We start from the raw sequence: 23,293 nt of genomic DNA on the forward strand, positions 1-23,293 counted from the left end.
AATACCACAACCTTAAGTGGTAATTTTTCTTCAAACCAAGTATCAGTTAACTGTGCAAAGTCACACAGACTGATTTTTTTTTTTTTTGCTTCTTACCAATAGCAGTTTAACAAAAGCATATTTTTCTTTTTAGAATTCAATAAGAAAAAATATTTATTTCTGCTTTCCAGATTTTGTGGGTGAAATAGCTAGCTCTCTGAAGCTAATTTTTGGGTTGCTATTTTAAAATCATGTTTCCAAGCCCAGGAACCTGTGTTTAAACCACGCAAACTATCCACCAGAACTACCCCTGAGTTCCTCATTTGTGCTTTCTATACAGCTGGCCCCATTTGAACTTTAGAGTCCAACAGAGCCCTGGATTTCTATATGATATCCTCTGAGCACTTAAGCCCTTGCTTTGTCAGCGTATTACATTGAGCTTCTTGTTGTTCTGTTGCTCTATAAAAAGCATCCTGTCATTACCTCTCTCCTATGGGGGGGCTCTCTCCATCAGTCTATTCTGCTCGTTCACTTCATAGTCCCTTGGCACAAAAGTGCTCAGTAGATGCTATTGGCTGACATCCAGTCCTAGGCAATCTTATTAACTGGCACACCTACAGAAACTAAGTATTATATTATTATGGGATCTTGAAGGCATTTTAAAGAACACAGTAACTATATGCCAAAGAGTCTAGGAGAGCTTTCACCCAAATGGCTGTTTTATTACCCCTGCGTTGCCCAGATTTATGCTCAGCATTTAGCATGGAACAATGGACGCAACTTTAAATATGAGATTTGTTTTCAGCTGAGCAGACAAGTGTTTGTTTTTTACACAAATGAAAGCCTGTGTGTCAGTGTTTTGTCATTTGTACTTTTTTGTAGAACTCACATGTGATGACTTCATTGCAGATTAACGTCCAGCACTGCCAGGGAATTTTCGGGGCTGAGCCCCTCGAACTGGCATTTGTCCTGGGTCAGCCCACTGGCATTTGTGATAATGCCCATTAGATGGGAGGACTGTTTCCTGAAGTGAAAGAGCAAATTCCTCCAAGCATTCTTCGTGGTGTGAGGAATTGCTTCTCGAGGAAGGAATTGAAATCATTTGACCATTTATCCTCACCCATAGTCTCAGTTTCCTGACATTCTGAGTTTTGCAGTGACACATTATTTTGGGTATGTGAATTGACCAAACGGGATGTTGCCTCACAGAGCATGTTGCAGGGAGCTGCCTGCCTGAACCACTCTCACCTCTAATTTCCAGCTGAGAGAGAGGCCGTCGTGCACACACACACACACACACGTGGGTGTGTGTGCGTAGGTCTTCTCTTGACAAAGGATAGCACGAATTTGATCAATTCAGTTAATTACGTGATGGATGTAAAAACAAACCTCCAAAAAGGGTGAAGTGGTAACATAATACATGGGATACCAGCAGGTTCAAAGTCATCTTCTCGTATTTTCCAGTCTAACCTGTAAATCCTATGTTTCTTCTCTTTGTATGATAGCGTTAAAGAAAAACTAGGATTATCCCTGAACCAGAACCCTGAATTTCAGAGATCCTCCATAATACATTGCTCTACTCTCGCCAAACAAAATAGTTTCAGGCCCTAGAATGGCTTAGAATTAATTCCACAGTTGGCAGTGGTGATGTTCAAGCTGTGGTGTTCCTTCCTAAGGTTAGGGAAATTCCATTCAAAGTCCCCATATTCTTTTAGATTTCTGGCATGTACAGCATGCAGAATTTAATATAGCTAAGTAGTTTTATTTTTAAAACCATTCAATATCAACGGGATGTTTGTCACAACTATGCCTTACTTAAGATGATCATAAATGCCTTTTTTTAGATGTTCTGTTCACAATCCTAGGAACGCACAGCTATAGGCTTTAATTGGCAGCATATGGTGCCATTACCTTCTGTAGAAATGCATTTCCCTCCCCAAATTTGATGTTAATAATTTGATTCATTAGACTTAAAATTCACAAAAAGGTTATTGGCTTTATCTTTCCTTCTAAAATATTCTTTTCACTCTGTTGATACTTGGTAAGCTCCAGCTCTTCCCAATTTTTCTTTTTTTTTTTTTTTTTTGAGACGGAGTCTCGCTCTGTCGCCCAGGCTGGAGTGCAGTGGCGCAATCTCGGCTCACTGCAAGCTCCGCCTCCCGGGTTCACGCCATTCTCCTGCCTCAGCCTCTCCGAGTAGCTGGGACTACAGGCGCCCGCCACCACGCCCGGCTAATTTTTTGTATTTTTAGTAGAGACGGGGTTTCACCGTGGTCTCGATCTCCCGACCTCGTGATCCGCCCGCCTCGGCCTCCCAAAGTGCTGGGATTACAAGCGTGAGCCACCGCGCCCGGCTTCTTCCCAATTTTTCTTTGGATAAAAGGTTTATTTATTCAATGAACACCTACCACATGCCAGGGACTTCACATGTACTACCTCATTTGATCCTCATATCACTAAGAAACAGATATAAATACCTGCTTTACAAATGAGAAAAACAAGCATTTGACGTTTTAAGAAACTTGGTTAAGATCTCACAACTAGCGAAATATGTTGGCTCCAAAGCCTGGGTCTTTCCCAGATACTCAGCTGCCTCCCAGACCAGAGGCCATATGCTTGCAATATAAGATCAGCAAAGGCTTCGTGAAGGAAGTGGCAGGATTGGGAGGAGTTTTAAGACGAGCAATGGGAGCTTTCAGAGCGATAAGTGGGAAAACGTATTAAGAATCAAAACCATCCGGAAAATAAACAGAAACACACACACTGCATTCCTGGGCAGCTGAGGGAACCATGAGTTCACGTCACTTGCCTGGTTGGTTCTTTAGAAAGTCATTAATTTCAATAGTTCTATCACATTTATTGATCGCCTCCCACTTGCCAGGCCCTTTTCTAGGTGCTGGGATGGAACCAAGACTAAAATAATCCCTGCCATAGAGCTGTTGTCAAGTAGGAGGTAAGGCCCTCTGTCCCCTCCCCTTCCTTCCATCCATCCTTCCTTCCTTCCATCCTTCCTTCCTTCCATCCTTCCTTCCTTCCTTCCTTCCTCCCTCCCTCCCTCACCTTCACTTATTAATTCACGTAGACTCCCTTTTTCAGGAACCACAGAAAAGCGTCCTGGAGAGAAGTTTCCAGAGAAGCCTGGCGCAGGTTCCGGCCTGGCGGAGGCTCCCCGGGGTCGTGGAGCTGCGCGTGGGCATCACCACCCGGCAGTCTGTGTCTCCAGCCTGGGTCCAAGATGTGTGGGCCGGGCTTGCAGGCAGAGGTCCAGGGAGGCTGTTGGGAGATGACCATTTCCATCTGAAGGGCTTCGTAGTCTCTGAGGTACCTTTGCTTTCTCATTTGTCGGCTCCCTTTGTTCAGAGTCCGGTTGGCCCTGGGCCTCTGCCTGATGCTGGGCTCGCACGGAAAGCGCCAGCTCGCGTGTTGGTCCCCACCACTAAACTTATGCAGAGAGCACCGCACAGGAGAAGCTGGCTTACTCCTCTCCTGCGGCTGCACACAGGCTGGGGTGCAGGAGGGCTGGATGCGGTTTGAGGGAGGAGGGAGAGCTGGGCCTGGGAACCAAAGGAGGGGATGGCTAGAGAAAGTGCCAAGGCTGCATCCCGAAGACATTCAAAAGGGAAGGTGGGGCCAGGTGCGGTGGCACGCACCTGGGATCCCAGCACTCAGGAGGCTGAGTTGGGAGGATCACTTGAGGCCAGGAGATAGAGGCTGCAGTGAGCCAAGATTGGGCCACTACACTCCAGCCTGGGCAACAGAGCAAGACCCTGTCGAAAGAGAGAGGGAGAGAAAAGAAAAAGGAAGGAAAGGAAAGAAAGGAGAAAGTCACAGGGAGAAGACAGCAACCAGCCAGCCAGGTAATGCCTGAGATGACCAGGAGACGTCAAGCTAGGAGAAAGGCCTGCAACAGATCCTCCCTCGGCCTCACAGGAGCCCAGCCTACCCACACCTTGGTTCCAGATTTCCAGCCTCCATAAGTGTGAGAGGAGTGAACTCCAGTTGTTTAAGGCCCCGATGTTGGCAGAGCTTTCCCTAGCTGACTACCAGGGCCTGCCCTGAGAAGCCCTCACCCTCGGTGCTCAGCTGCCATGGGACCTCTCGGATCTGTCTACTTCCACTTGCCTCTTCCCCACACCTGCTGCTCCCACTCAGTGGCCAGAGTGCGGTTTTGGTTTTTTGTTTTTCTTATCTTTTTGCAGGTTCTGGTTCTGTCACCCAAGCTGGAGTGCAGAGCAGCAATCTCGGCTCACTGCAGCCTCAACCTCCCAGACTCAAGCAATCCTCCAGCCTCAGTCTCCCCAGTAGCTGGGACTGGAGGCCCGCACCATCATTCCCGGGGAATTTTTGTATTTTTTGTAGAGATGGGGTCTTGCTATGTTGCCCAGGCTGGTCTGAAACACCTGGCCTCAAGCGATCTGCCTGCCTCTGCTTCCCAAAGTTCTGGGATTATGGGTGTGAGCCCCGTCTCAGTGTGCTCTTTCTTTTATTTATTATTTATTTATTTTTGAGAGCTTCGCTCTTGTTGCCCAGGCTGGAGTGCAATGGCGCGATCTCGGCTCACTTTAACCTCCGCCTCCCGGGTTCAAGCGATTCTCCTGCCGGGGCCTCCTGAGTAGCTGGGATTACAGGCATGCGCCACCCTGCCCGGCTAATTTTGTATTTTTAGTAGAGACGGGGTTTCTCCACGTTGGTCAGGCTGGTCTCGAACTCCGAACCTCACCCGATCACCCCGCCTTGGCCTCCCAAAGCGCTGGGATTAAAGGCGTAAGCCACCGCTCCCGGCCACAGCGTGCTCTTTATAACATCAAGTTTCGCCCCCTTAAGCCTTCCAGTGACTTCCATCCTTCCCTTCTCACAGCGCCTGGCCGGGCCGCCCCCCCACCCCCGGGCCTCCCCTCTCCTCCCGGCAGCCTCAGCCACTGCCCCTCTGCCCCTGCACTGTGCGACGACTGCAGCCTCCACGCGCCCTTCCTCTTGAAGATGTAAGTGGTTTCACGACTTAGTGTATAAAGGCGAACACGACCCAGACTGGAGTTTTATTATTATAGATTCAATGTTATCACATTCAATTATCTATTTTTATTTTAAAAGAAATGAAAATTAAAACGTTTCCCTGGGCCGCTAGAAGCACCGCGGGCCCGGCACTGGCCTATGGGGAAGCCGCCCGGGCAGGTCCCCACCCAGGGGCGAGGCGGAAGGGTGAGGCCGGAGGAGGGGTGTGGGGAGCAGGGGCCGGAGGGGTCGTGGGGGGGCGCGGAGGGGTGGGGCAGGCTGGAGCCGGAGGGGTGAGGAGAGTGGGGGGCGGAGGGGTGAGGAGGGTGGGGGGCGGAGGGGTGAGGAGGGTGGAGGCCGGAGGGGTGAGGGGAGCGGGCGAGGCGGAAGGGTGAGGAGAGTGGGGGGCGGGGGCGGAGGCGGGGTGGCCGGGGGCCAGAGGGGTGAGGCGAGCGGAGGACGGAGGGGTGAGGAGAGTTGGGGACGGGCTGGGTCCTCACCTCGCCTCAGCCGCGCAGCCAAGCGGGCAGCCTCGGGGTAGAACGCCGCCGCCGGGTCTGCAAAGGCAGCTCGGGGCAAGTCCCCACTCCTCGTCCAACCTAATTGTGGCCCTAAATCACGCCTGCCAGCGCCACCCAGAGGGGGATTTTTGGGCTAAACTATGGGGAGCCGTCCAGCAAGAGCGGACTGGCTCAGACGTCCACACCGCGTTTGTGGAGCTGGCGCAGGCTCCGCGCCCTGGACACCAACAGCGCGACCCGCCCGGAGTCGCCGCACCGGCCCTCCCTACGCGCGGGGGTCTCCCGCCACAAGGCCAGTCTCTCTGCTAGGGGAATCAGACTGCGGGGCACTTCCTACTGCTTCGCAGCACATATTCGTTTCTGTGATTATATTACGTCTGTCTTCTCTAAACTTTAAGTTTTGTGACGACAGGGTCGTGTCTGCGTTGCCCACCACTATGGTCTCCATGGCTAGCGCTATGCCTGGAATTCAAAACATACGTATTGAATGAATGAATGAAGAAAGGAAAAAAAAAATACTTATAATTCCAGAAATTGCACCGGAAGAGATTCAGTCCTTTAAACCTTAAAGGCTTTACGTCTCCTGAGGTTCCCTGAAAAATACAAATACTCAGCGGTTATTAGTTAAGAGAGAAAATGTTGCCCAGGATGCGGTGGGGACGTAGGAGGAAGGAGGGGGCTCGATCACTGTTTCCTGCGGATACCATGCCGGGCCAGCCCTGTACTGGCGATGTGGTGACATGGCCTTACCTTCCGTGAAGTGATGCCAGGACACACAGGGTACCCCCCAGTCCCTGCTCTTACTTTTGACTCCTCTTGGGGCCCACAAATAAAAAAGCAACTGGGCTTGGGAGACTGTGATCTTACTCTATTTTTAACTGTACTCAGTTATTAAAAAATTAAACTGGAGAAGGACATTGAGAAATCTATTGCCAAGAACCATTCTACAGTAGCAGGGTGGGCGCCCAAAACCTACAGGCCTCTCGTCGCAGGAGCCTCCATGTTCTTTGGTTTCTTCCCCTGCTGGGAGCTCAGCGCTCTCTGCCAGCCCATTCTGACTCCTTCTGCTCCAGCTGCACGTCTTGGCTTAGCCCTGTTTTCCTGCTTCTTCTTCCCTTCCCAGCCAGACTTCTCCAGATTTCTCCAGCTAAGTTGTGTTCAACATTTGAATAGTTGCACAGTCATTAGAGAGATCTTCAACTCATACACATTTTGAAAAATAATTAGTACACGATTTGTCAGATGGAAGAGCCATCTGCGAGTGTGATGTGGATGCTTAGAAGACAGGCTGGGAAAAACATCTATCATGTCGGATCTCCCCTTAGAAAACGAACCTGTTAGTTTCACTCTGAGTTGTGATTTTTAGTGTAGTTTCAGCTGTTTAAAATGTTTAACAAATATTTTCTTTTTGTCTTGACTTCTTAAATTTCTTTCTTTTGTTTTGAGACAGGGTCTCACTCTGTCGCCCAAGTTGAAGCTCACTGCAGCCTCTACTTTCTGGGCTCAAGCAATCCTCCCACCTCAGCCTCTGTCCTCCCCGCACCCCATCCTCTCCAGTAGCTGGGACTACAGATGTAGGCCACCATGCCCAGTTTTGTTTTTGTTTTTGTTTTTGTTTGTTTTTTAGTAGAGATGCGGTTTCACCATGTTGGGCAGGCTGGTCTTGACTTCCTGCCTCAAGTGATCTGCCCGCATCTGCCTCCCAAAGTGCTGGGATGACAGGCGTGAAACACGCACCCTGCCATTCTATTTATTTTATTTTTTGAGATGGGTCTCACTCTGTTCCCAGGCTGGAGTGCAGTGGTGCCATCTTGGCTGACTACAACCTCCGCCTCTCAGGTTCGAGTGATTCTTGTGCTTCAGCCTCCTGAGTAGCTGGGATTACAGGCACCTGCCACCACAGCTGGCTAATTTTTCTATTTGTATTAGAAATGGGGTTTCACCATGTTGGCCAGGCTGGTCTCAAACTCCTGACCTCAAGTGATCCGGCCACCTCGGCCTCCCAAAGTGCTGGGATAAAGGTGTGAGCCGCCATGCCCAGCCGCAGGCATTCTTTTTTTTTTTTTTTTGAGACAGAGTCTCGCTCTGTCACCCAGGTTGGAGTGCAATGGCTCAAACTTGGCTCACTGCAACTCCTGCCTCCCAGGTTCAAGCAATTCTCCTGCCTTAGCCTCCTGAGTAGCTGGGATTACAGGTGTGCACCACCACGCCCGGCTAATTTTTGTATTTTTAGTAGAGATGGGGTTTCATCATGTTGGCCAGGCTGGTCTCGAACTCCTGACCTCAGGTGATCCATCCGCCTTGGCCTCCTAAAGTGCTGGGATTACAGGCGTGAGCCACTGCGCCCGGCCAAGCAGGCATTCTTATTTATTATTAATTCCTTAAAGTTCTAAGGTCCTCTTCTTTGGAAACACATGAAATATAACTAATTATGTGACAAGAATAACATTTCTTGTTAACAGGAAGTATTCAAATAATTTTGGGGCCACAGACAATAGATAGTAAGGAAATGGCTTCTAATTTCAGAGATAAAATAATAATAACTAACCCGTGGGAAAAGAAAAGAGAAAGGTTGTACCAACTACAGTTATTTTGTTTCTGCCGTGTTTATGGCGGCTTCCATTTGTCCACCTTTTTACGTAAAACACAGTTTGTTGAGTGGCTTCTATGTACTAGGCAAGGGGTTGGATACTGTGGCAGCTACCATACCTGCCTACATCCTAACCTCTTACCTCAAAGAGCTAAAACTCTAATGAGACAGGTCTACAAGGAATCATGACACCAGACCATTTCTCAGGCAGACAGAAGCCCCACAGAGTTCCTGGGAATTCAGGAAAAAGCAAAGGGGGCTGTTCCTGGCTAAGATCAAGAACAACTTCTCAGAGACACTGAGCGAGAAGCAGGCCGTGAAGGATGGTGTAGTTGTTTCCCGTTGCTGCCGTAGCAAATACAGTTTTCCTTCCTTATCTGCAGGGGATACATTCATCCCCCTGTGGATGCCTGAAACTGCAGATAGCCCTGAACCCTATATATACTATGTTTTTCCTATACATACGTACTTATGATAATTTATAAATTAGGCACAGTAAGAGATTAACAACAATAACTGGCCGGGCGCGGTGGCTCACGCCTATAATCCCAGCACTTTGGGAGGCTGGGATGGGCGGATCACTTGAGGTCAGGAGTTTGAGACCAGCCTGGCCAACATGGTGAAACCCCATCTCTACTAAAAATATAAAAATTAGCTGGGCATGGTGGCACGCACCTGTAGTCCCAGCTACTCGGGAGGCTGAGGCAGGAGAATCATTTGAACCCAGGAGGCAGAGGCTGCAGTGAACTGAGATTGTGCCACTGGACTCCAGTCTGGGCAACAGAGTGAGACTCCATCTCAGAGAAAAAAAAAAAAAGAAAAAAACAATAACTAAAACTAAAATAGAACCATTAAACCATTATAACAATATACTGTAATAAAAGTTACGTGAATTTGGTCTCTCTCTCCCAAAATGTCTTACTGTATTGTACTCACCTATTTTCTGATCTTGGTTGACAGTAGGTAACTGAATCTGTGAAAAGCAAAGCCACAGGTAAGGAGGGACTACTGAACCACAAACTTAGTGGGTGAAAGCAACATAACTTAATTATCTTATAGTCCTGTAGGTCAGAAGCCCAATGTGGATCTTGTTGGACTAAAACCAAGGAGTTGGAGAGCTGCATCCCTTCCTGGAGGCTCTAGCAAAGGGGCTGTTCCCACTAGTTGGGCTTTTAGCCTAATTCAGCTCTTTGTGGTTTTAGGACTGGGGAGTGTTTCTTGCTGGCTGTTCTCAGCTTCTGGAAGCTGCTGCATCCCTTGGCTTGTGGCCTCCATCTTCAAAACTAGCAGCAGGGTCAAGGCCTTCTTTTGCTGTTGCATCTTTCTAGCCTCCCCTTCTGCCTTCTACTGCTTTTAAGGACCTATTTGACTATGCTGGGCCACACCTGAATGATCCAGCATAGTCTCCCCCGTTCAAGGTTTGTAACCACAACCACATCTACAACTCCCCTTTTGCCAAGTCAGGTAACATAGTCACAGGTTTCAGTCATTAAGGCATGGACATCTTTGGGGGTGGCTATTATTCTGCCTACTGCAAATGAGAAGGATTTCAACCAAAAGAGAAACTGGGGAGGGGACATCCAGGCCTAGAAAGGCACAAGCAGGGTATGGGGACAGATCCCATGCAGGAAATAGCCATTTCATTGGACCTGGGCTCAAGTGATCCTCCTGCCTCAGCCTCCCAAGTAGCTGGGACTACAGGCATGTGCCACCACGCCGGGCTTTCCAAAATAATTTTTACAGCTTACTCCCCAAGTATTAGTTTGACTGTACATAATCACAGAGCTGTGCCATCTCATCTGTCTACTTCTTCTTTTTTTTTTTTTTTTTTTTTGAGACGGAGTCTCGCTCTGTCGCCCGGGCTGGAATGCAGTGGCACGATCTCGGCTCACTGCAAGCTCCGCCTCCTGGGTTCACGCCATTCTCCTGCCTCAGCCTCTCCGAGTAGCTGGGACTACAGGCGCCCGCCACCACGCCCGGCTAATTTTTTGTATTTTTAGTAGAGACGGGGTTTCACCGTGGTCTCGATCTCCTGACCTCGTGATCTGCCCGCCTCGGCCTCCCAAAGTGCTGGGATTACAAGCGTGAGCCACCGCGCCCGGCCTGTCTACTTCTTTGTTTACTTCATTTCCCTGTTTCTCTAACATCCTCCCTACTCTCTCAGAAGTCCATTATCTGCATGCCTCAAATACCAGGCTTTCTCTGTGACTTTGTTCTGTCCTTTTCTCCTTCCAAGTATCTTTACCTCAAACATTAGTTCTTCCTCCCACCAATGTCTTTCTGAAGGCTATTAGCTCTAGGACATTTTTCAAGTTCCACCCTCAAACCCAGGAACTCTTTTTGGCTTGGGGTTACCAACTATCAAATACAATCTGCAGAGACTGCGTCCTGATTTGTGTAGATTTCCCTTTGCTTTCTGAAATTTGGCAGCCTCTTGGTTACTGGCCGGCTTCCACTTCTGCAGGTGAATCACCTTATCATAATCTCATCATGGTTTTCATTATCAAAGCCATTTATCAAGCAGGCGAAGATAACTCACTCGGTTTTTATTTATCAGCTCTGGTGATAAAGCAAAATACTGAGGGGTTTTTTTTGTTTTTTTATTTTGTTTTGTTTTGTTTTGTTTTGTTTTAAGAGACAAGTCTCACTCTGTCACCCAGGCTGGAGTGCAGTGGCATGATCTTGGCTCACTGCAGCCTCTGCCTCCTGGGTTCAGCAATTCTCCTGCCTCAGCCTCCCAAGTAGCTGGGACTACAGGCGCCCACTACCACACCCGGCTAATTTTTTTTTTTTTTTTTGTATTTTAGTAGAGACAGATTTCACCGTGTTGCCTAGGCTGGTTTCGAACTCCTGAGCTCAGACAATCCTCCCGCCTTGGCCTCCCAAAGTGCTAGGATTACAGGCGTGAGCCACTGCACCCAGCTGATAAAGCAAAATACTGGTCTTAAGGTCGGGCATGGTGGCTCACGCCTGTAATCTCAGCATTTTGGGAGGCCGAGGCAGGATCACAAGATCAGGAGATCAAGACCATCCTGGCTAACACAGTGAAACCCCATTCTCTACTAAAAATACAAAAAAAAAAAATTAGCCAGGCATGGTGGCGGGCGCCTATAGTCCCAGCTACTTGGGAGGCTGAGGCAGGAGAATGGCGTGTACCCGGGAGGCAGAGCTTGCAGTGAGCTGAGATCGCACCACTGCGTTCCAGCCTGGGCAACAGAGCGAGACTCCATCTCAAAAAAAAAAAAAAAAAAAAAACTGGTCTTAAAAGGAACTGTAAAATAACAACCAAAACAACATTTAGTAGTTAATTTTAAATTCAAAGTTTAAAAACATACCATGAAAATGTTTCCTTTACAGTTACACAATTAAATATGTATTGTCAATTTAGATTAACTCAGATGACTTTGAAAATATTAATTTTGTTACGGAAATGGATTTTTGTTGAGATGAGAGTTTGGGCCTTACCCTGTTGCTCCTAAAGCAAGTTTTACCAATGTTTACTGCAAATGTTTGATAAAAAATTTAAATGGAAGGCTTTGGAGCATATAGAATTAAAACTTCACCTTTTCAATGGGATCTTTTTTTTTTTTTTTTTGATACGGAGTCTTGCTCTGTAGCCCAGGCTGGAGTACAGTGGCGCAATCTCGGCTCACTGCAAGCTCTGCCTCCTGGGTTCAGGCCATTCTCCTGCCTCAGCCTCCCGAGTAGCTGGGACTACAGGCGCCCGCCACCACGCCTGGCTCATTTTTTGTACTTTTAGGAGAAACGGGGTTTCACCGTGTTAGCCAGGATGGTCTCGATCTCCTGACCTCATGATCTGCCCGCCTCGGCCTCCCAAAGTGCTGGGATTACAGGCGTGAGCCACCACGCCCGGCGGGATGTTTCTTTTAATTATAGACAAAGCAGCATTCTGCTCAGGTCTGCAAATGAAATGGAAGTTGCAGCCAACTGTAAACGTAATGAGAAATAAGTAAATAGTTGGTGTTGCTGTCATAGCTCACTCAGCAGAAAGAGTAAGCTTTCGGGGGATGTGGTAAGAAAGAAAATTGTTTTAGCAATTCTTCTCTTACGTAAGTGTCAACACAAGAATTCTTTAAATGCAGAATGTGATTTGTGTCTTCATAGTGTATCTTTGAGCTTTTCTGGGAATGAATCTTCTCAAATTATTGAGCAATTCTGACTTACACAACCACATACTTTATTACTCACCTGAGAAGCAGAGTGGCTATTTGGAGAATGAAACTACACTTGGAGTCTCTGGAGGTGGCTGGAAAGGGAGGTCTGCGGGGACTGGTCAGGTGGTTGCCCTGGAAAGTTGCTGGAACCCTGGGCCTTCCCTAACTAGGCATTAGAGGCTGTTGCTGTATTTTCCTGGAGATTCGGTTTTCCAAAATAGCTAAAAGCAAAGCAATTAGAAATAAATTAAAATCAGAGGAAAATGTACAGTCTCATGATTTTAATATTGGAAAACATGCATAAGAATTGAAGTTTAATACCGAAGATTTTCTCCCCTGGTACCCAAATTGTTTTCATAATTGTACAAAATGAGAATTTCTAATGGTTACAATGGTTAAGATGATAAATTTTATGTAATGTATATTTTACCACAAATTTAAAAATACAATTTAAATTAAGAAAGAAGACTAGTGGCAAAACCTATTAAAGGCTTTTTAAAAATACAAGATAGAGGCCGGGCGCGGTGGCTCACGCTTGTAATCCCAGCACTTCGGGAGGCCGAGGCGGGCGGATCACGAGGTCAGGAGATCGAGACCACGGTGAAACCCCGTCTCTACTAAAAATATAAAAAAAAAAAAATTAGCCGGGCGTGGTGGCGGGCGCCTGTAGTCCCAGCTACTCGGAGAGGCTGAGGCAGGAGAATGGCGAGAACCCAGGAGGCGGAGCTTGCAGTGAGCCGAGATCGCACCACCGTACTCCAGCCTGGGTGACAGAGCGAGACTCCATCTCAAAAAAAAAAAAATACAAGATAGGCCAGGTGCAGTGTCTCACACCTGTAATCCCAGCACTTTGGGAAGCCAAGGCGGGCAGATCACTTTGAGCTCAGAAGTTCAAGACCAACCTGGCCAACATGGCGTAACCCTGTCTTTACTAAAAATACAAAAATTAGCCGGACGTAATGGCACAGGCCTGTGGTCCCGGCCACTCAGTAGGCTGAGGCAGGAGAATCACTTGAACATGGGAGGCAGAGGTTGCAGTGAGCTGAGATTGCACCACTGCACTCCAGCCTAGGTGATAGAGTGAGATGCTGTCTCAAACAAATAATAACAATAATAATACTCGCTGGGCGAGGTGGCTCATGCCTGTAATCCTAACACCTCGAGAGGCAGAAATCACCTGAGCCCAGGAGTTCGGGAGCAGCCTGGACAACATAGCGAAACACAGTGTCTACAAAAAATACAAAAATTAGCCAGGCGTGGTGGCATGCATCTGTAGTCCCAGCTGCTGGGAAGACTGAGGTAGGAGGATCCCTTGAGCCTGGGAGGTCGAGGCTGTAGTGAGCCGTGATCGTGCCACTGCACTCCAGCCTGGGCGACAGACCCAGACCCTGTCTCAAAAAAGCAAAAACAAAACAGTAATACTCCACTTTTCCCTAAATCTGACGTCCAATATTATAAACTCTGTGGAAAATGTCTAGGAACTGAGGGAGCAAAAGATCTTTCGATAGTTGAAATAGCTGTCAGAAAGTTCTAGTTCTCTGCATAGAAAAAAAGGTTTTAGGGATAAGAAGTTCTATTAGTTTTTACTTTACATATAATTTTAATAAGCTAAGCAATGTTTCTTTGCTAATAGATTAAAAGTTGAAAATTAATAAGGTATGATATATTACTAAAGGCTGGATTCTTAATAGCAGAGAAAAAAATAGCTCATTCCCTAACAGAGACAAAACAACTCTAAAGGAAAAACCAACTGAGGAAAAAGTTTTTCCTTCTACATTCACATTCAACACTCAACATACTTCTGGTCACCAAAACGTGTGGGTTTTTCCCATCACACACCAACTGGGTGTCCTAGAATAATTCAGTTCAATTCTGACACTATCTACCTGGAGTTAGTGCAGACCCCATAGGTTAAGGGCTCGGTCCTAGAAAACTGCCCCCATTTGGGATGCCAATAGTAGGTTGTCACCTATACTGGTGACCAACTGGCTGTAAATCACTTTTCACTACCCCTTCTCAGGTTTTATTAGTTTGCTAGGATGGCTTATAAAACTCATGGAGGCCGGGTGCAGTGGCTCATGCCTTTAGGAGGCCAAGGCCGGCAGATCACTTGAGGTCAGGAATTTGAGACAGCCTGGCCAACATGGTGAAACCCCATCTCTACTGAAAAAAATTAAAAAAACAACAAAAATTACCCAGGCATGGTGCCGCACGTCTGTAATCCCAGTTACTCAGGAGGCTGAGGCAGGAGAATCACTTGAACCTGGGAGGCGGAGGTTGCAGTGAACTGAGATCATGCCATTGCTCTCCAGTCTGGGCGACAGAGCGAGACTCTGTCTCAAAAAATAAATAAATAAAAATAAAAATAATAAAACTCATGGAAACACCTGCATTTACAGGTTAATGACAGATACTATAAAGGATACAGATGAACAGAAGAGATACATAGGTTGAGGTCTGGAAGAGTCCTGAGTGCTGGACTTTCTGTCCCCATGGAGCTGGAGTGTGCCACCCTCCCAGCATGCAGGTATATTCATCAACCCAGAAGCTCCTGAACACTGCAGTTTATGGAGGCTTTATGATGTTGGCATGATTATTAACTCAATCGCCAGCCCCTCTCCCCTTCCTGGAGGATGGGAGATAGGGCTGAAAGTTCCAAGAGTCTAATCATGACTTGGTCTTTCTGGCAACCAGTCTCTATCCAGGAGCCACCAACAGTCACCTGATTGGAACAAAGATGCTCCTATTGCCCAGGAAATTCTGAGGGATTCAGGAGCTCTGTGTCAGGAATTGGGGTCAAAGACCAAATATCAGAACAGAAGATTCTCCTAGCGCCCCTATATACAAGGATATTAAGAGCTCTGTTTCAGGAACTGGAGGCACAGACTAGTAGATACACATTTCATAGTAACTAACCACAACAACAACAACAACAATTCCTCAAAACACAGACAAAGCCTGGTGCGGTGGCTCATGCCTATAATCCCAACACTCAAGACCAGCCTGGGCAACATGGCAGAATCCCATGTCTACAAAAAATACAAAAAAATTAGCCTTGTGGGATGGCATACGCCTATGTTCTCCCCGACCCAACAAAAACAAAAAACAAAAAACAAAAAAAAAACCAAAAAAAAAAAAAACCCAAAACTGTTAAATTGACTGTATTAAGTGCAATTTTTTTTTTTTTTTTTTTTTGGAGACAGGACCTCTGTCACCTAGACTGGAGTGCAGTAGGAGCACTCATGGCTCACTGCAGCCTCAGCCTCCTAAATAGCTGGGACGACAGGCATGTGCCACTATGCCCGGCTAATTTTTATGTAGAGACAATGTTTTGCCATGTTGCCCAGGCTGGTCTTGAACTCCTGGACTCAAGTGATCCTTCCACCTCAGCCTCTCATAGTGCTGGGATTACAGGTGTGAACCACCACACCTGGCCTTGAATTTTACCATTAAAATGTGCTTTACATATGGTTTTTGGGGGAGAATATCTTCTCTGTTCTTAAGGAATGTATAATTTAGTTAAGGACATAAACTACTGTATATGGATATAAAACGACTCTAAAACAAATGGAACAAGTCAGTGTTTCATTTTCTTCTCAGTTGTCTGGGTCTTGCATGATCTGATCCTATTCTATTTTTATGCTACTGCCCATAGAGAACATTCTTCTGTAGTTAGGCAAATTTTATTTTATTTTATTTTATTTTGAGATAGAGTCTGGCTCTGTCGCCCAGGCTGGAGTGCAGTGGCGCCATTTCGGCTCACTGCAACCTCCACCTCCTGGGCTCAAGCGATTCTCGTGCCTTAGCCTCCTGAGTAGCTGAGATTACAGGCATGTACCACCATGCCTGGTTAATTTTTGTATTTTTAGTAGAGAAAGGGTTCCACTACGTTGGCCAGGCTGGTCTAGAACTCCTAGCCTCAACGGATCCGCCCACCTGGGCCTCCCAAAGTGCTGGGATTACAGGTGTGAGCCACCATACCTGGCCATAGGTGATATTCTATAGGAGCCTCAGGGAGAGAACTCCTACACTATCCTGGCTTCACAACTGCAGAGGCCTCACGAGCAAGTGGATTCTCTGTGTCTGCTAGGCCTGGAATCATTCTCCGCTTTGGCTGAGGCTGGAGACACAAGTCTTTGAGTTCCCCTCTTCCTCACTCCACAAAGTCCATTCCTCTTTCAGAGGAAGTATAAGGGAGTTAATTTGTTTTCAGTTTCCTTACTTATGAGTATGTTGTAATCATGACTTTCTTTTTTTTTTTTTGAGATGAAGTCTTGCTCTGTTGTCCAGGCTAGAGTGCAGTGGCTTGGTCTCCACTCACTGCAACCTCCACCTCCTGGGTTCAAGCAATTCTCCTGCCTCAGCCTCCCGAGTAGCTGGGATTATAGGTGCCTGCCACCACACCCAGCTAATTTTTGTATTTTTAGTAGAGGCAGGGTTTCTTTTTTTTTTTTTTTTGAGACGGAGTCTCGCTCTGTCACCCAGGCTGGAGTGCAGTGGCGTGATCTCGGCTCACTGCAAGCTCCACCTCCCAGGTTCACGCCATTCTCCTGCCTCAGCCTCTCCGAGTAGCTGGGACTACAGGCGCCCACCACCACGCCCGGCTAATTTTTTGTATTTTTAGTAGAGACGGGGTTTCACCCTGGTCTCGATCTCCTGACCTCGTGATCCGCCCGCCTCAGCCTCCCAAAGTGCTGGGATTACAAGCGTGAGCCACCGCGCCCGGCCAAGGCAGGGTTTCACCATTTTGGCCAGGCTAGTCCCGAACTCCTGACCTCATGATCCACCCACCTCGGCTTCCCAAAGTGCTGGGATTACAGGCGTGAGCCACTGCGCCCAGCCTCATGACTTCTTGAGATTATCTAGAGAGGGCATTATAATTCAGTGTTTCCAAGCTCTGGAGTTAGATCTATGAAGGTCTGAATCTCCGCTCTTTGATCTTGGACAAGTTACTTGAGCCGTCTGCATTTCAGGATCGTCTTTTATAAAATGGGTTGAATAACATGGTCGTTTTGAGAATTAAACGATATAATATACAAATTTAGAGCAATACTTGGTATAGAATAAGGACACACACATACGCATATGTATATACTATGTCAGTTAATTTATACACTCCAATTTTGTTACTACTGTTCTATGCTCGACTGGTCTTGTGTTGTCTCTTTTTCTCCTCTTCTCAGCTAGATACATTATGTAGATGTGCTTACTTAACTGATTTACTTTAAAACATTTTCTGGACCAGGCATGGTGGCTGAAGCCTGTAATCCCAGCACTTTGGGAGGCCAAGGCAGGCAGATCACCTGAGGTCAGGATTTCGAGACCAGCCTGGCCAACATGGTGAAACCCCATCTCTACTAAAAATACAAAAATTAGCCGTGCAGGGTGGAGCATGTCTGTAATCTCAGCTACTCCGGAGGATGAGGCAAGAGAATCGCTTGAACCCGGGAGATGGAGGTTGCAAGGTTGCAGTGAGCTGAGATCTCACCACTGCATTCCAGCCTGTGCAACAGAGCAAGACTCCATCTCAAAAAAAAAAAAAAAAGAAAAGAAAAAAAATTATGTTAACTATCCTACTATAGAAGTATCAGGAATTATAAGACAAAATCATTCAGAATCACTACACTACATCCAGAGACTACCACTTTTAACATTTGGTTGTGTAATTTTCTGGGCTTTAAAAATAGTTTAAAATATATATATGTGTACATAGTTTATTGTATAGACATATTAAATAAACTTATATTGTTGCTGTTTTTCCTTTCTTTCTTTTGTTTTTAGTAGAGATGGGATCTTACTCTGTTGGCTAGGCTGGTCTGGAACTCCCGGCCTCAAGTGATCCACCCATCTCAGCTTCCCAAAGTGCTGGGATTACAGGCATGAGCCACCATGCCCAGCATGTTGTTTTTCTTGAACACCTCTACCACATTATAAACCCCACCAGGGGATAAATCTTATGGTTTTGCTTACCATGTTATCACAAGTATGATTTATTTTAGCACATGGCTCATAGCAGGTACCAATAACAAAACAAAACAGAAAACAAAACAAAAACCCAAACATGGTTTTTTTAATTTTAGCACATGGTTCATAGCAGGTACCAATAACAAAACAAAACAGAAAACAAAACAAAAACCCAAACATAACAACAACAAACAAAAATGAAAAGGAACGAATGACTCCATGTTAATAAACACAAATCGTTAATCACAACCTTCTTCCATGTGAGTGTGTCAGCTTTCCCAACCAAGACCCTATCTTGGAAATTTGTTTCCAATTTGTCTCTCTCTCTCTCTCTCTATATATATATAAAATTTAAAAATTTTAATGTTTTTTAAAAAAGGCACAAAGAATAAGACAGCACACATTATTGAACCCAACCTCCCAGAACCAACAACTTTTAAGATTTTGACAGTTTTGCTTCCATTTCTTAAATAAAAGAAAGCTTGAAGTCTTCATTTTTTTTCTCCGCTTAATTTTCCTCCTTCCCTCTAATATAAACGACAGCTGTCGTGAATTTGGTGTGTGATATTGCACTCTATGTCTATACTTATATAAAGTATGTAATCATTTTAGGTTCTATGGGATTTTGATTATTTGCAAATACGGTATCACAGTGTATACATAGTTCTGCAACTTGCTTTGTTTCACTCCACACTGCTTTTGAATTCTTTCTACCATCATTTATCCTTTACAACTACAGAGCTAGTTCATTAACTTAGCTACTGTGTATATTCCATCATTTGGATATCTACCTTTTATTTTCCTACCCCTTGACTGGACATTTGGGGTTTTTCTCAATTTTTCACTACTGCAAACAATGCTGAAATGATCATTGTAACTGCAACATTTTTATTAGGTATTTTATGCACAAATTTTAAGGTCCATTAAATCTATTTTATAATATTTTTCATTTCACAAGTGTTTTTAAAATTATGTTTACATCTTTGAAGGCAGAGCAGGAGCAGGATCTTTAAACACACAACAAAAAAAGATTAGCAGCCATGTGGCTTGGGGTTGGGGTGGAGAAAGTATAGTCAGCTTAAGAGTGAAAAGAAGGCCAAGCATGGTGGTGTGTGCCTGTATTCCCAGCTACCCTGGAGGCTAAGGCAGGAGGATGGCTTGAGCCCAAGAGTTCAAGGCTGATGTGGGCTGCAGTAAGTTATGATTGTGCCACTGCACTCCAGCGTGGGCAATGGAGTGAGACTCTGTCTCTAAGAAAAAAAGGAAAAAATGTGGAAAAGTACATAGGTAATGCCAGTAGCGCTCAATTGCAGAATATTGGCTGGAGACTTATTTTGCTCCCAGTACTGTGCAAGATATCTGGGTAGCACACAGGATACTATCGAAAAATTAAATTGAATTCTAAGCTGCACGATGATGGTTTCTTTTTTTGTTCTTTTTTTTTTTTTTTTTTTTGCACACTTCTGCTGGCAGGAAGGGATTACAGTTTGATTATCAGAGCCCAAAGAAGAGAGAAAACAGAGATCTGAGAAGATTCCCTAGAGAGCTGAGGCCTTAAGAGATTGAAAGAGAGGAAGGAGGGGAGGATGATGGACCAGGGACTGAAGGCTGGGTGAGACTGTCAAAATAGTGCACAGATAATGACCTTTATTACTGTTTCCCATGAGAGTAAAATTTAAAATTTTCACAAGAGTTTGTCAAAGAAGAAATCGAGTTGACTTTAAACACTATATTGACCCTCAGCATCACTTGCCACAGATGTAGGTGGTAGGAAGTATGATGTTAGGAGAGCCGTAAGTAGATTGAGGATTTGGCTTCCAGTCTATTATTTCTACTCTGAATCTTTGCACCATCCCTGCTTCTGTCCCTGTACCAGATCCACAGTCCTCAAATGGATAGTGAAGCTGTTCAAAACCCACGACCTCACTTGCTGGTATATACGGTACTATTCCCTACACCATAAAATACTTCTCAGAAACAAAATGTACACGGGGAGGGGAGGCTGATTAAATTAAATCAGATTAAATTTGGGTGTGCATCAGACGTTCTTTTTTTTTTTTGAGACGGAGTTTTGCTCTTGTTGCCCAGGCTGGAGTGCAATGATACTATCTCAGCTCACCGCAACCTCTGCCTCCCGGGTTCCAGCGATTCTCTTGCCTCAGCCTCCCGAAGAGCTGGGATTACAGGCATGCGCCACCACGCCTGGCTAATTTTGTATTTTTAGTAGAGACGGAGTTTCTCCATGTTGGTCAGGCTGGTCTCGAACTCCCGACCTCAGGTGATCCGCCCGCCTAGACCTCTCAAAGTGCTGGGATTACAGGCGTGAGCCACCGCTCCTGGCAAACGTTCTTCTTAATTGTTTGATTCCACTGTCCCAATAGCCGTCTGTCCTTTTCTGCCCCTAGTTTTAGTGTCCAGCCCCTAGTTAGTAACTTGGTGGCTCCTTCAGGCCTGCTAACTTTTTTTTTTTTTCCACCAAGACTGGAATGAGATACTTAAGAATAGTGGCTTTAACGACAGTTACCAACTTTTAATACAAATGCAGTCGAGAGGGCAAATACTCAAGTTTAGGGGAGGATAGCAGCGAGTCAAATAGGTCCGAGAGGCCCCGGCGGGCTACCGCAGGCCAGCAGGGAGGCCGTGGGCAGGTGGCGGTCGAGGCCGGAGGCAGGAAGCGCGGCCGGGCGGGGCTGGGCGGAGCGGCCGCGGAGGAGCAGGGGCCGCAGGCGCCCCGCCCGGACTGGTATGCGGCCGAGAGTGACGCGGGAGGCGGGGTCACGTGACGCCCGTGGAATGCCAACAATGTAGCGAATGTCCCACTTGGGTCTGCGCTTTGGAACCGCAGCGTGAGCGCTCCGGGAAGATGGAGCAGTCGCCGTCCACGCCACCGCCGCCGCCCGGGGCTCCCCCGTCCCTGCGGGGCCAGCAGCAGCTCCAGCCACCAGTGCCCGGTCTCCCGGCGCGCGAGGCCCGGGAGCCGCGGGCCAGGACGCCCCCGAGGGTGTAGACCGCGCCCCTGGAGGTGAGGGGGCTGGGAGCTGGGGTTGGGGCGGCAGCCGGGAGGGTGGCGAGAGTTTCCGCGAAGCGGTCGAGCCCTGCGGCTCCGCGCACCTACCGGGGGCCGAGGCTCCGGGAAGGGCGCCCGGCGGGGCGGCCGAGGAAGTTTGTCCGGACGGAGCCCTGCGCCCTGCCCCCACGGTCCGCGCCCGTCCGGAGCCGCCCCCGCCCGGCAGCGCGTAGTCCAGGCCGTACGGAGCCCGCGGAGCCGGTTCCAGAGGAGCCGGGGAAGTTGGAGGCCGGCGTCGGGCGGGGGCAGCGGGGCTGCGCCGCTTTGTTGTGCGGCGACAGGGGCGACCGGGATCCCGGCGGGGCAGGGGCGGCGCGGCCCGGGGGCGGTGTCCTAGAGCCGAAAGGCCGTAGCGCCGGGCGCGCCTCTGCTTCCGCTGTCCCCGGGGGCTCGGCTTTCCACTAGACGCTCGGCCAGGCGCCCCTGACAGCCTCGGGACCCCCGCGTCCGGCGGCGCAGCGGTCCCACGGAGCCGGGGCCGTCCTCCCGGCCGCGCCATAGTCCCACGGGCCAATCAGTCCTTCGGAGCCCGCCCTGTTGGCCCCGGTCGGCCGCCCCGTCGTCCCGCGAGCCGACAGACACACGGCCGTGCCGCAGTCGAGGCCGCGCCGCCCCTCAGCCCCCGGTGGCTGCGCCGCCGCACCCACGGCCGCGCGGTTCCCACCTGGTCACCCGCGGCCGCGCCGCCGGCCCACGGGCCAATCAGCCCCTCAGAGGCCACCGGACCCTGGGGGCGCCGTTTCTCCCGAGCCGCGGGCGGCCAGGCCCTGCTTGGCGTCTCCCGGCCGGCTGCCGCGCCAACTGTGCTAGTTTGCTCACGGTCTTGGCGGGACGCGGCCCGAGCGGCAGGAGCGCTTTCGTGGCCACGCGAGCGGCGGCCGTTGCATAACACGCCATTCCTGTGCCCTAGTTTAGCGACGTGTGGGGGGCTTGGCTTTCTCTTCTGATGCAAGCTCACCTGCGCTTAGCTCCCCAGCCGGACTCTGGAGATGGGAATTCTGACATCATTCATATCTTGCCATCACTCCAGAACTTCAACACTCCAGCCCAACTCCAGAACTTCTGGGCAGCTTTCCCTCGGGGATGGAGTGCGACCTGGAGCAAACCCGTTTGTGAAATCCAAGTCTCCAGCGTCCCAAGGGTTGGGAGCGGGGGGCGAGGCGAGGAATGGACCCTGAAGAAGGTAAAACCCACCTGACCAGGGCGCCAAGCAGCCGGTAACAGGGTCCCGAGTTAGCTCCGCGGCTGGCCGCTGTTCTGAGGCCTTTGGATGAGAAATGCTATTTTGCGAGGATCACCATGAAAGAACTTAACTTGCAGATTTTGCTGACAAAATGTTGTTGTTATTTTAAGACAGGATCTCGCTCTGTCTCCCAGGCTGGAGGGGAGTGGCGCGATCTCGGCTCACTGCAACCTCCGTCTCCCAGGTTCAAGCGATTCTCCTGCCTTAGCCACCCAAGTAGCTGGGATTACAGGCCCGCGCCACCAGCCCAGCTAATTTTGTATTTTTTAGTAGAGACGGGTTTCGCCGTGTTGGCCAGGCTGGCTCTCGAACTCCTGACCTCAGGTGATCCACCTGCCTCACTCTCCCAGAGTGCCGGGATTACAGGCGTGAGCCACCGTGCCCCACCTGACAAGAATTTTGAACAAGAACTTTTTACATTTTCACGCTTCTCTATGATGGATGTAAGAGTGTTTTTTGTTGTTGTTGTTGTTTGGTTTTTTTTCTGAGACGTTGTCTTGCTCTGTCGCCCAGGCTGGAGTGCAGTGGCGCGATCTCGGCTCACTGCAATCTCCGCCTTCTGGGTTCAAGCGATCTCCTACCTCAGTCTCCCGAGTAGCTGGGATTACTGGCGTGTGCCACCATGCCCGGCTTATTTTTTGTATTTTTAGTAGAGACGGGGTTTCACCGTGTTAGCCATGATGGTCTCAATCTCCTGACCTTGTGATCCGCCCGCCTCAGCCTCCCAAACTGCTGGGATTACAGGCGTAAGCCACCGCACCC

At 48.2% G+C, this 23,293-nt stretch overlaps 2 protein-coding genes across 6 annotated transcripts in view; one reads left to right on the forward strand and one right to left on the reverse strand.

Annotated features, from left to right (window-relative positions):
• Window positions 1-5,332: 5,332 nt before the first annotated feature.
• Window positions 5,333-22,097, reverse strand: LOC129464096 (uncharacterized). 5 transcript variants are annotated; one of them, XM_063619036.1, is made up of 4 exons: window positions 21,337-21,812; window positions 12,292-12,478; window positions 9,019-9,055; window positions 5,333-5,954 (listed from the first exon to the last, which is right to left on the reverse strand). In XM_063619036.1, the coding sequence occupies exons 1-2, from the start codon at window positions 21,785-21,787 to the stop codon at window positions 12,420-12,422; spliced, it is 510 nt and encodes a 169-aa protein (XP_063475106.1). In that variant the 5' UTR covers window positions 21,788-21,812; the 3' UTR covers window positions 5,333-5,954; window positions 9,019-9,055; window positions 12,292-12,419. The 5 variants fall into 5 exon arrangements, 3 of the variants coding, with proteins under 3 accessions (XP_063475106.1, XP_063475105.1, XP_063475107.1); XR_010115996.1 differs by lacking the exons at window positions 5,333-5,954; window positions 21,337-21,812 and adding exons at window positions 6,002-6,639; window positions 21,953-22,097; XR_008651427.2 differs by lacking the exons at window positions 5,333-5,954; window positions 21,337-21,812 and adding exons at window positions 6,002-6,639; window positions 14,453-14,583.
• Window positions 20,971-23,293, forward strand: part of LATS2 (large tumor suppressor kinase 2) — a 90,128-nt gene continuing 87,805 nt past the window's right edge. Inside the window, exon 1 of the mRNA XM_055245030.2 lies at window positions 20,971-21,243. The gene's annotated coding sequence lies outside the window, so the exon portion shown is untranslated. The remainder of the gene's footprint in view (window positions 21,244-23,293) is intronic.

Source organism: Symphalangus syndactylus, chromosome 15 (genome assembly GCF_028878055.3).
Source record: "Symphalangus syndactylus isolate Jambi chromosome 15, NHGRI_mSymSyn1-v2.1_pri, whole genome shotgun sequence".
In the NCBI taxonomy this organism is placed as follows: Eukaryota; Metazoa; Chordata; class Mammalia; order Primates; family Hylobatidae; genus Symphalangus; species Symphalangus syndactylus.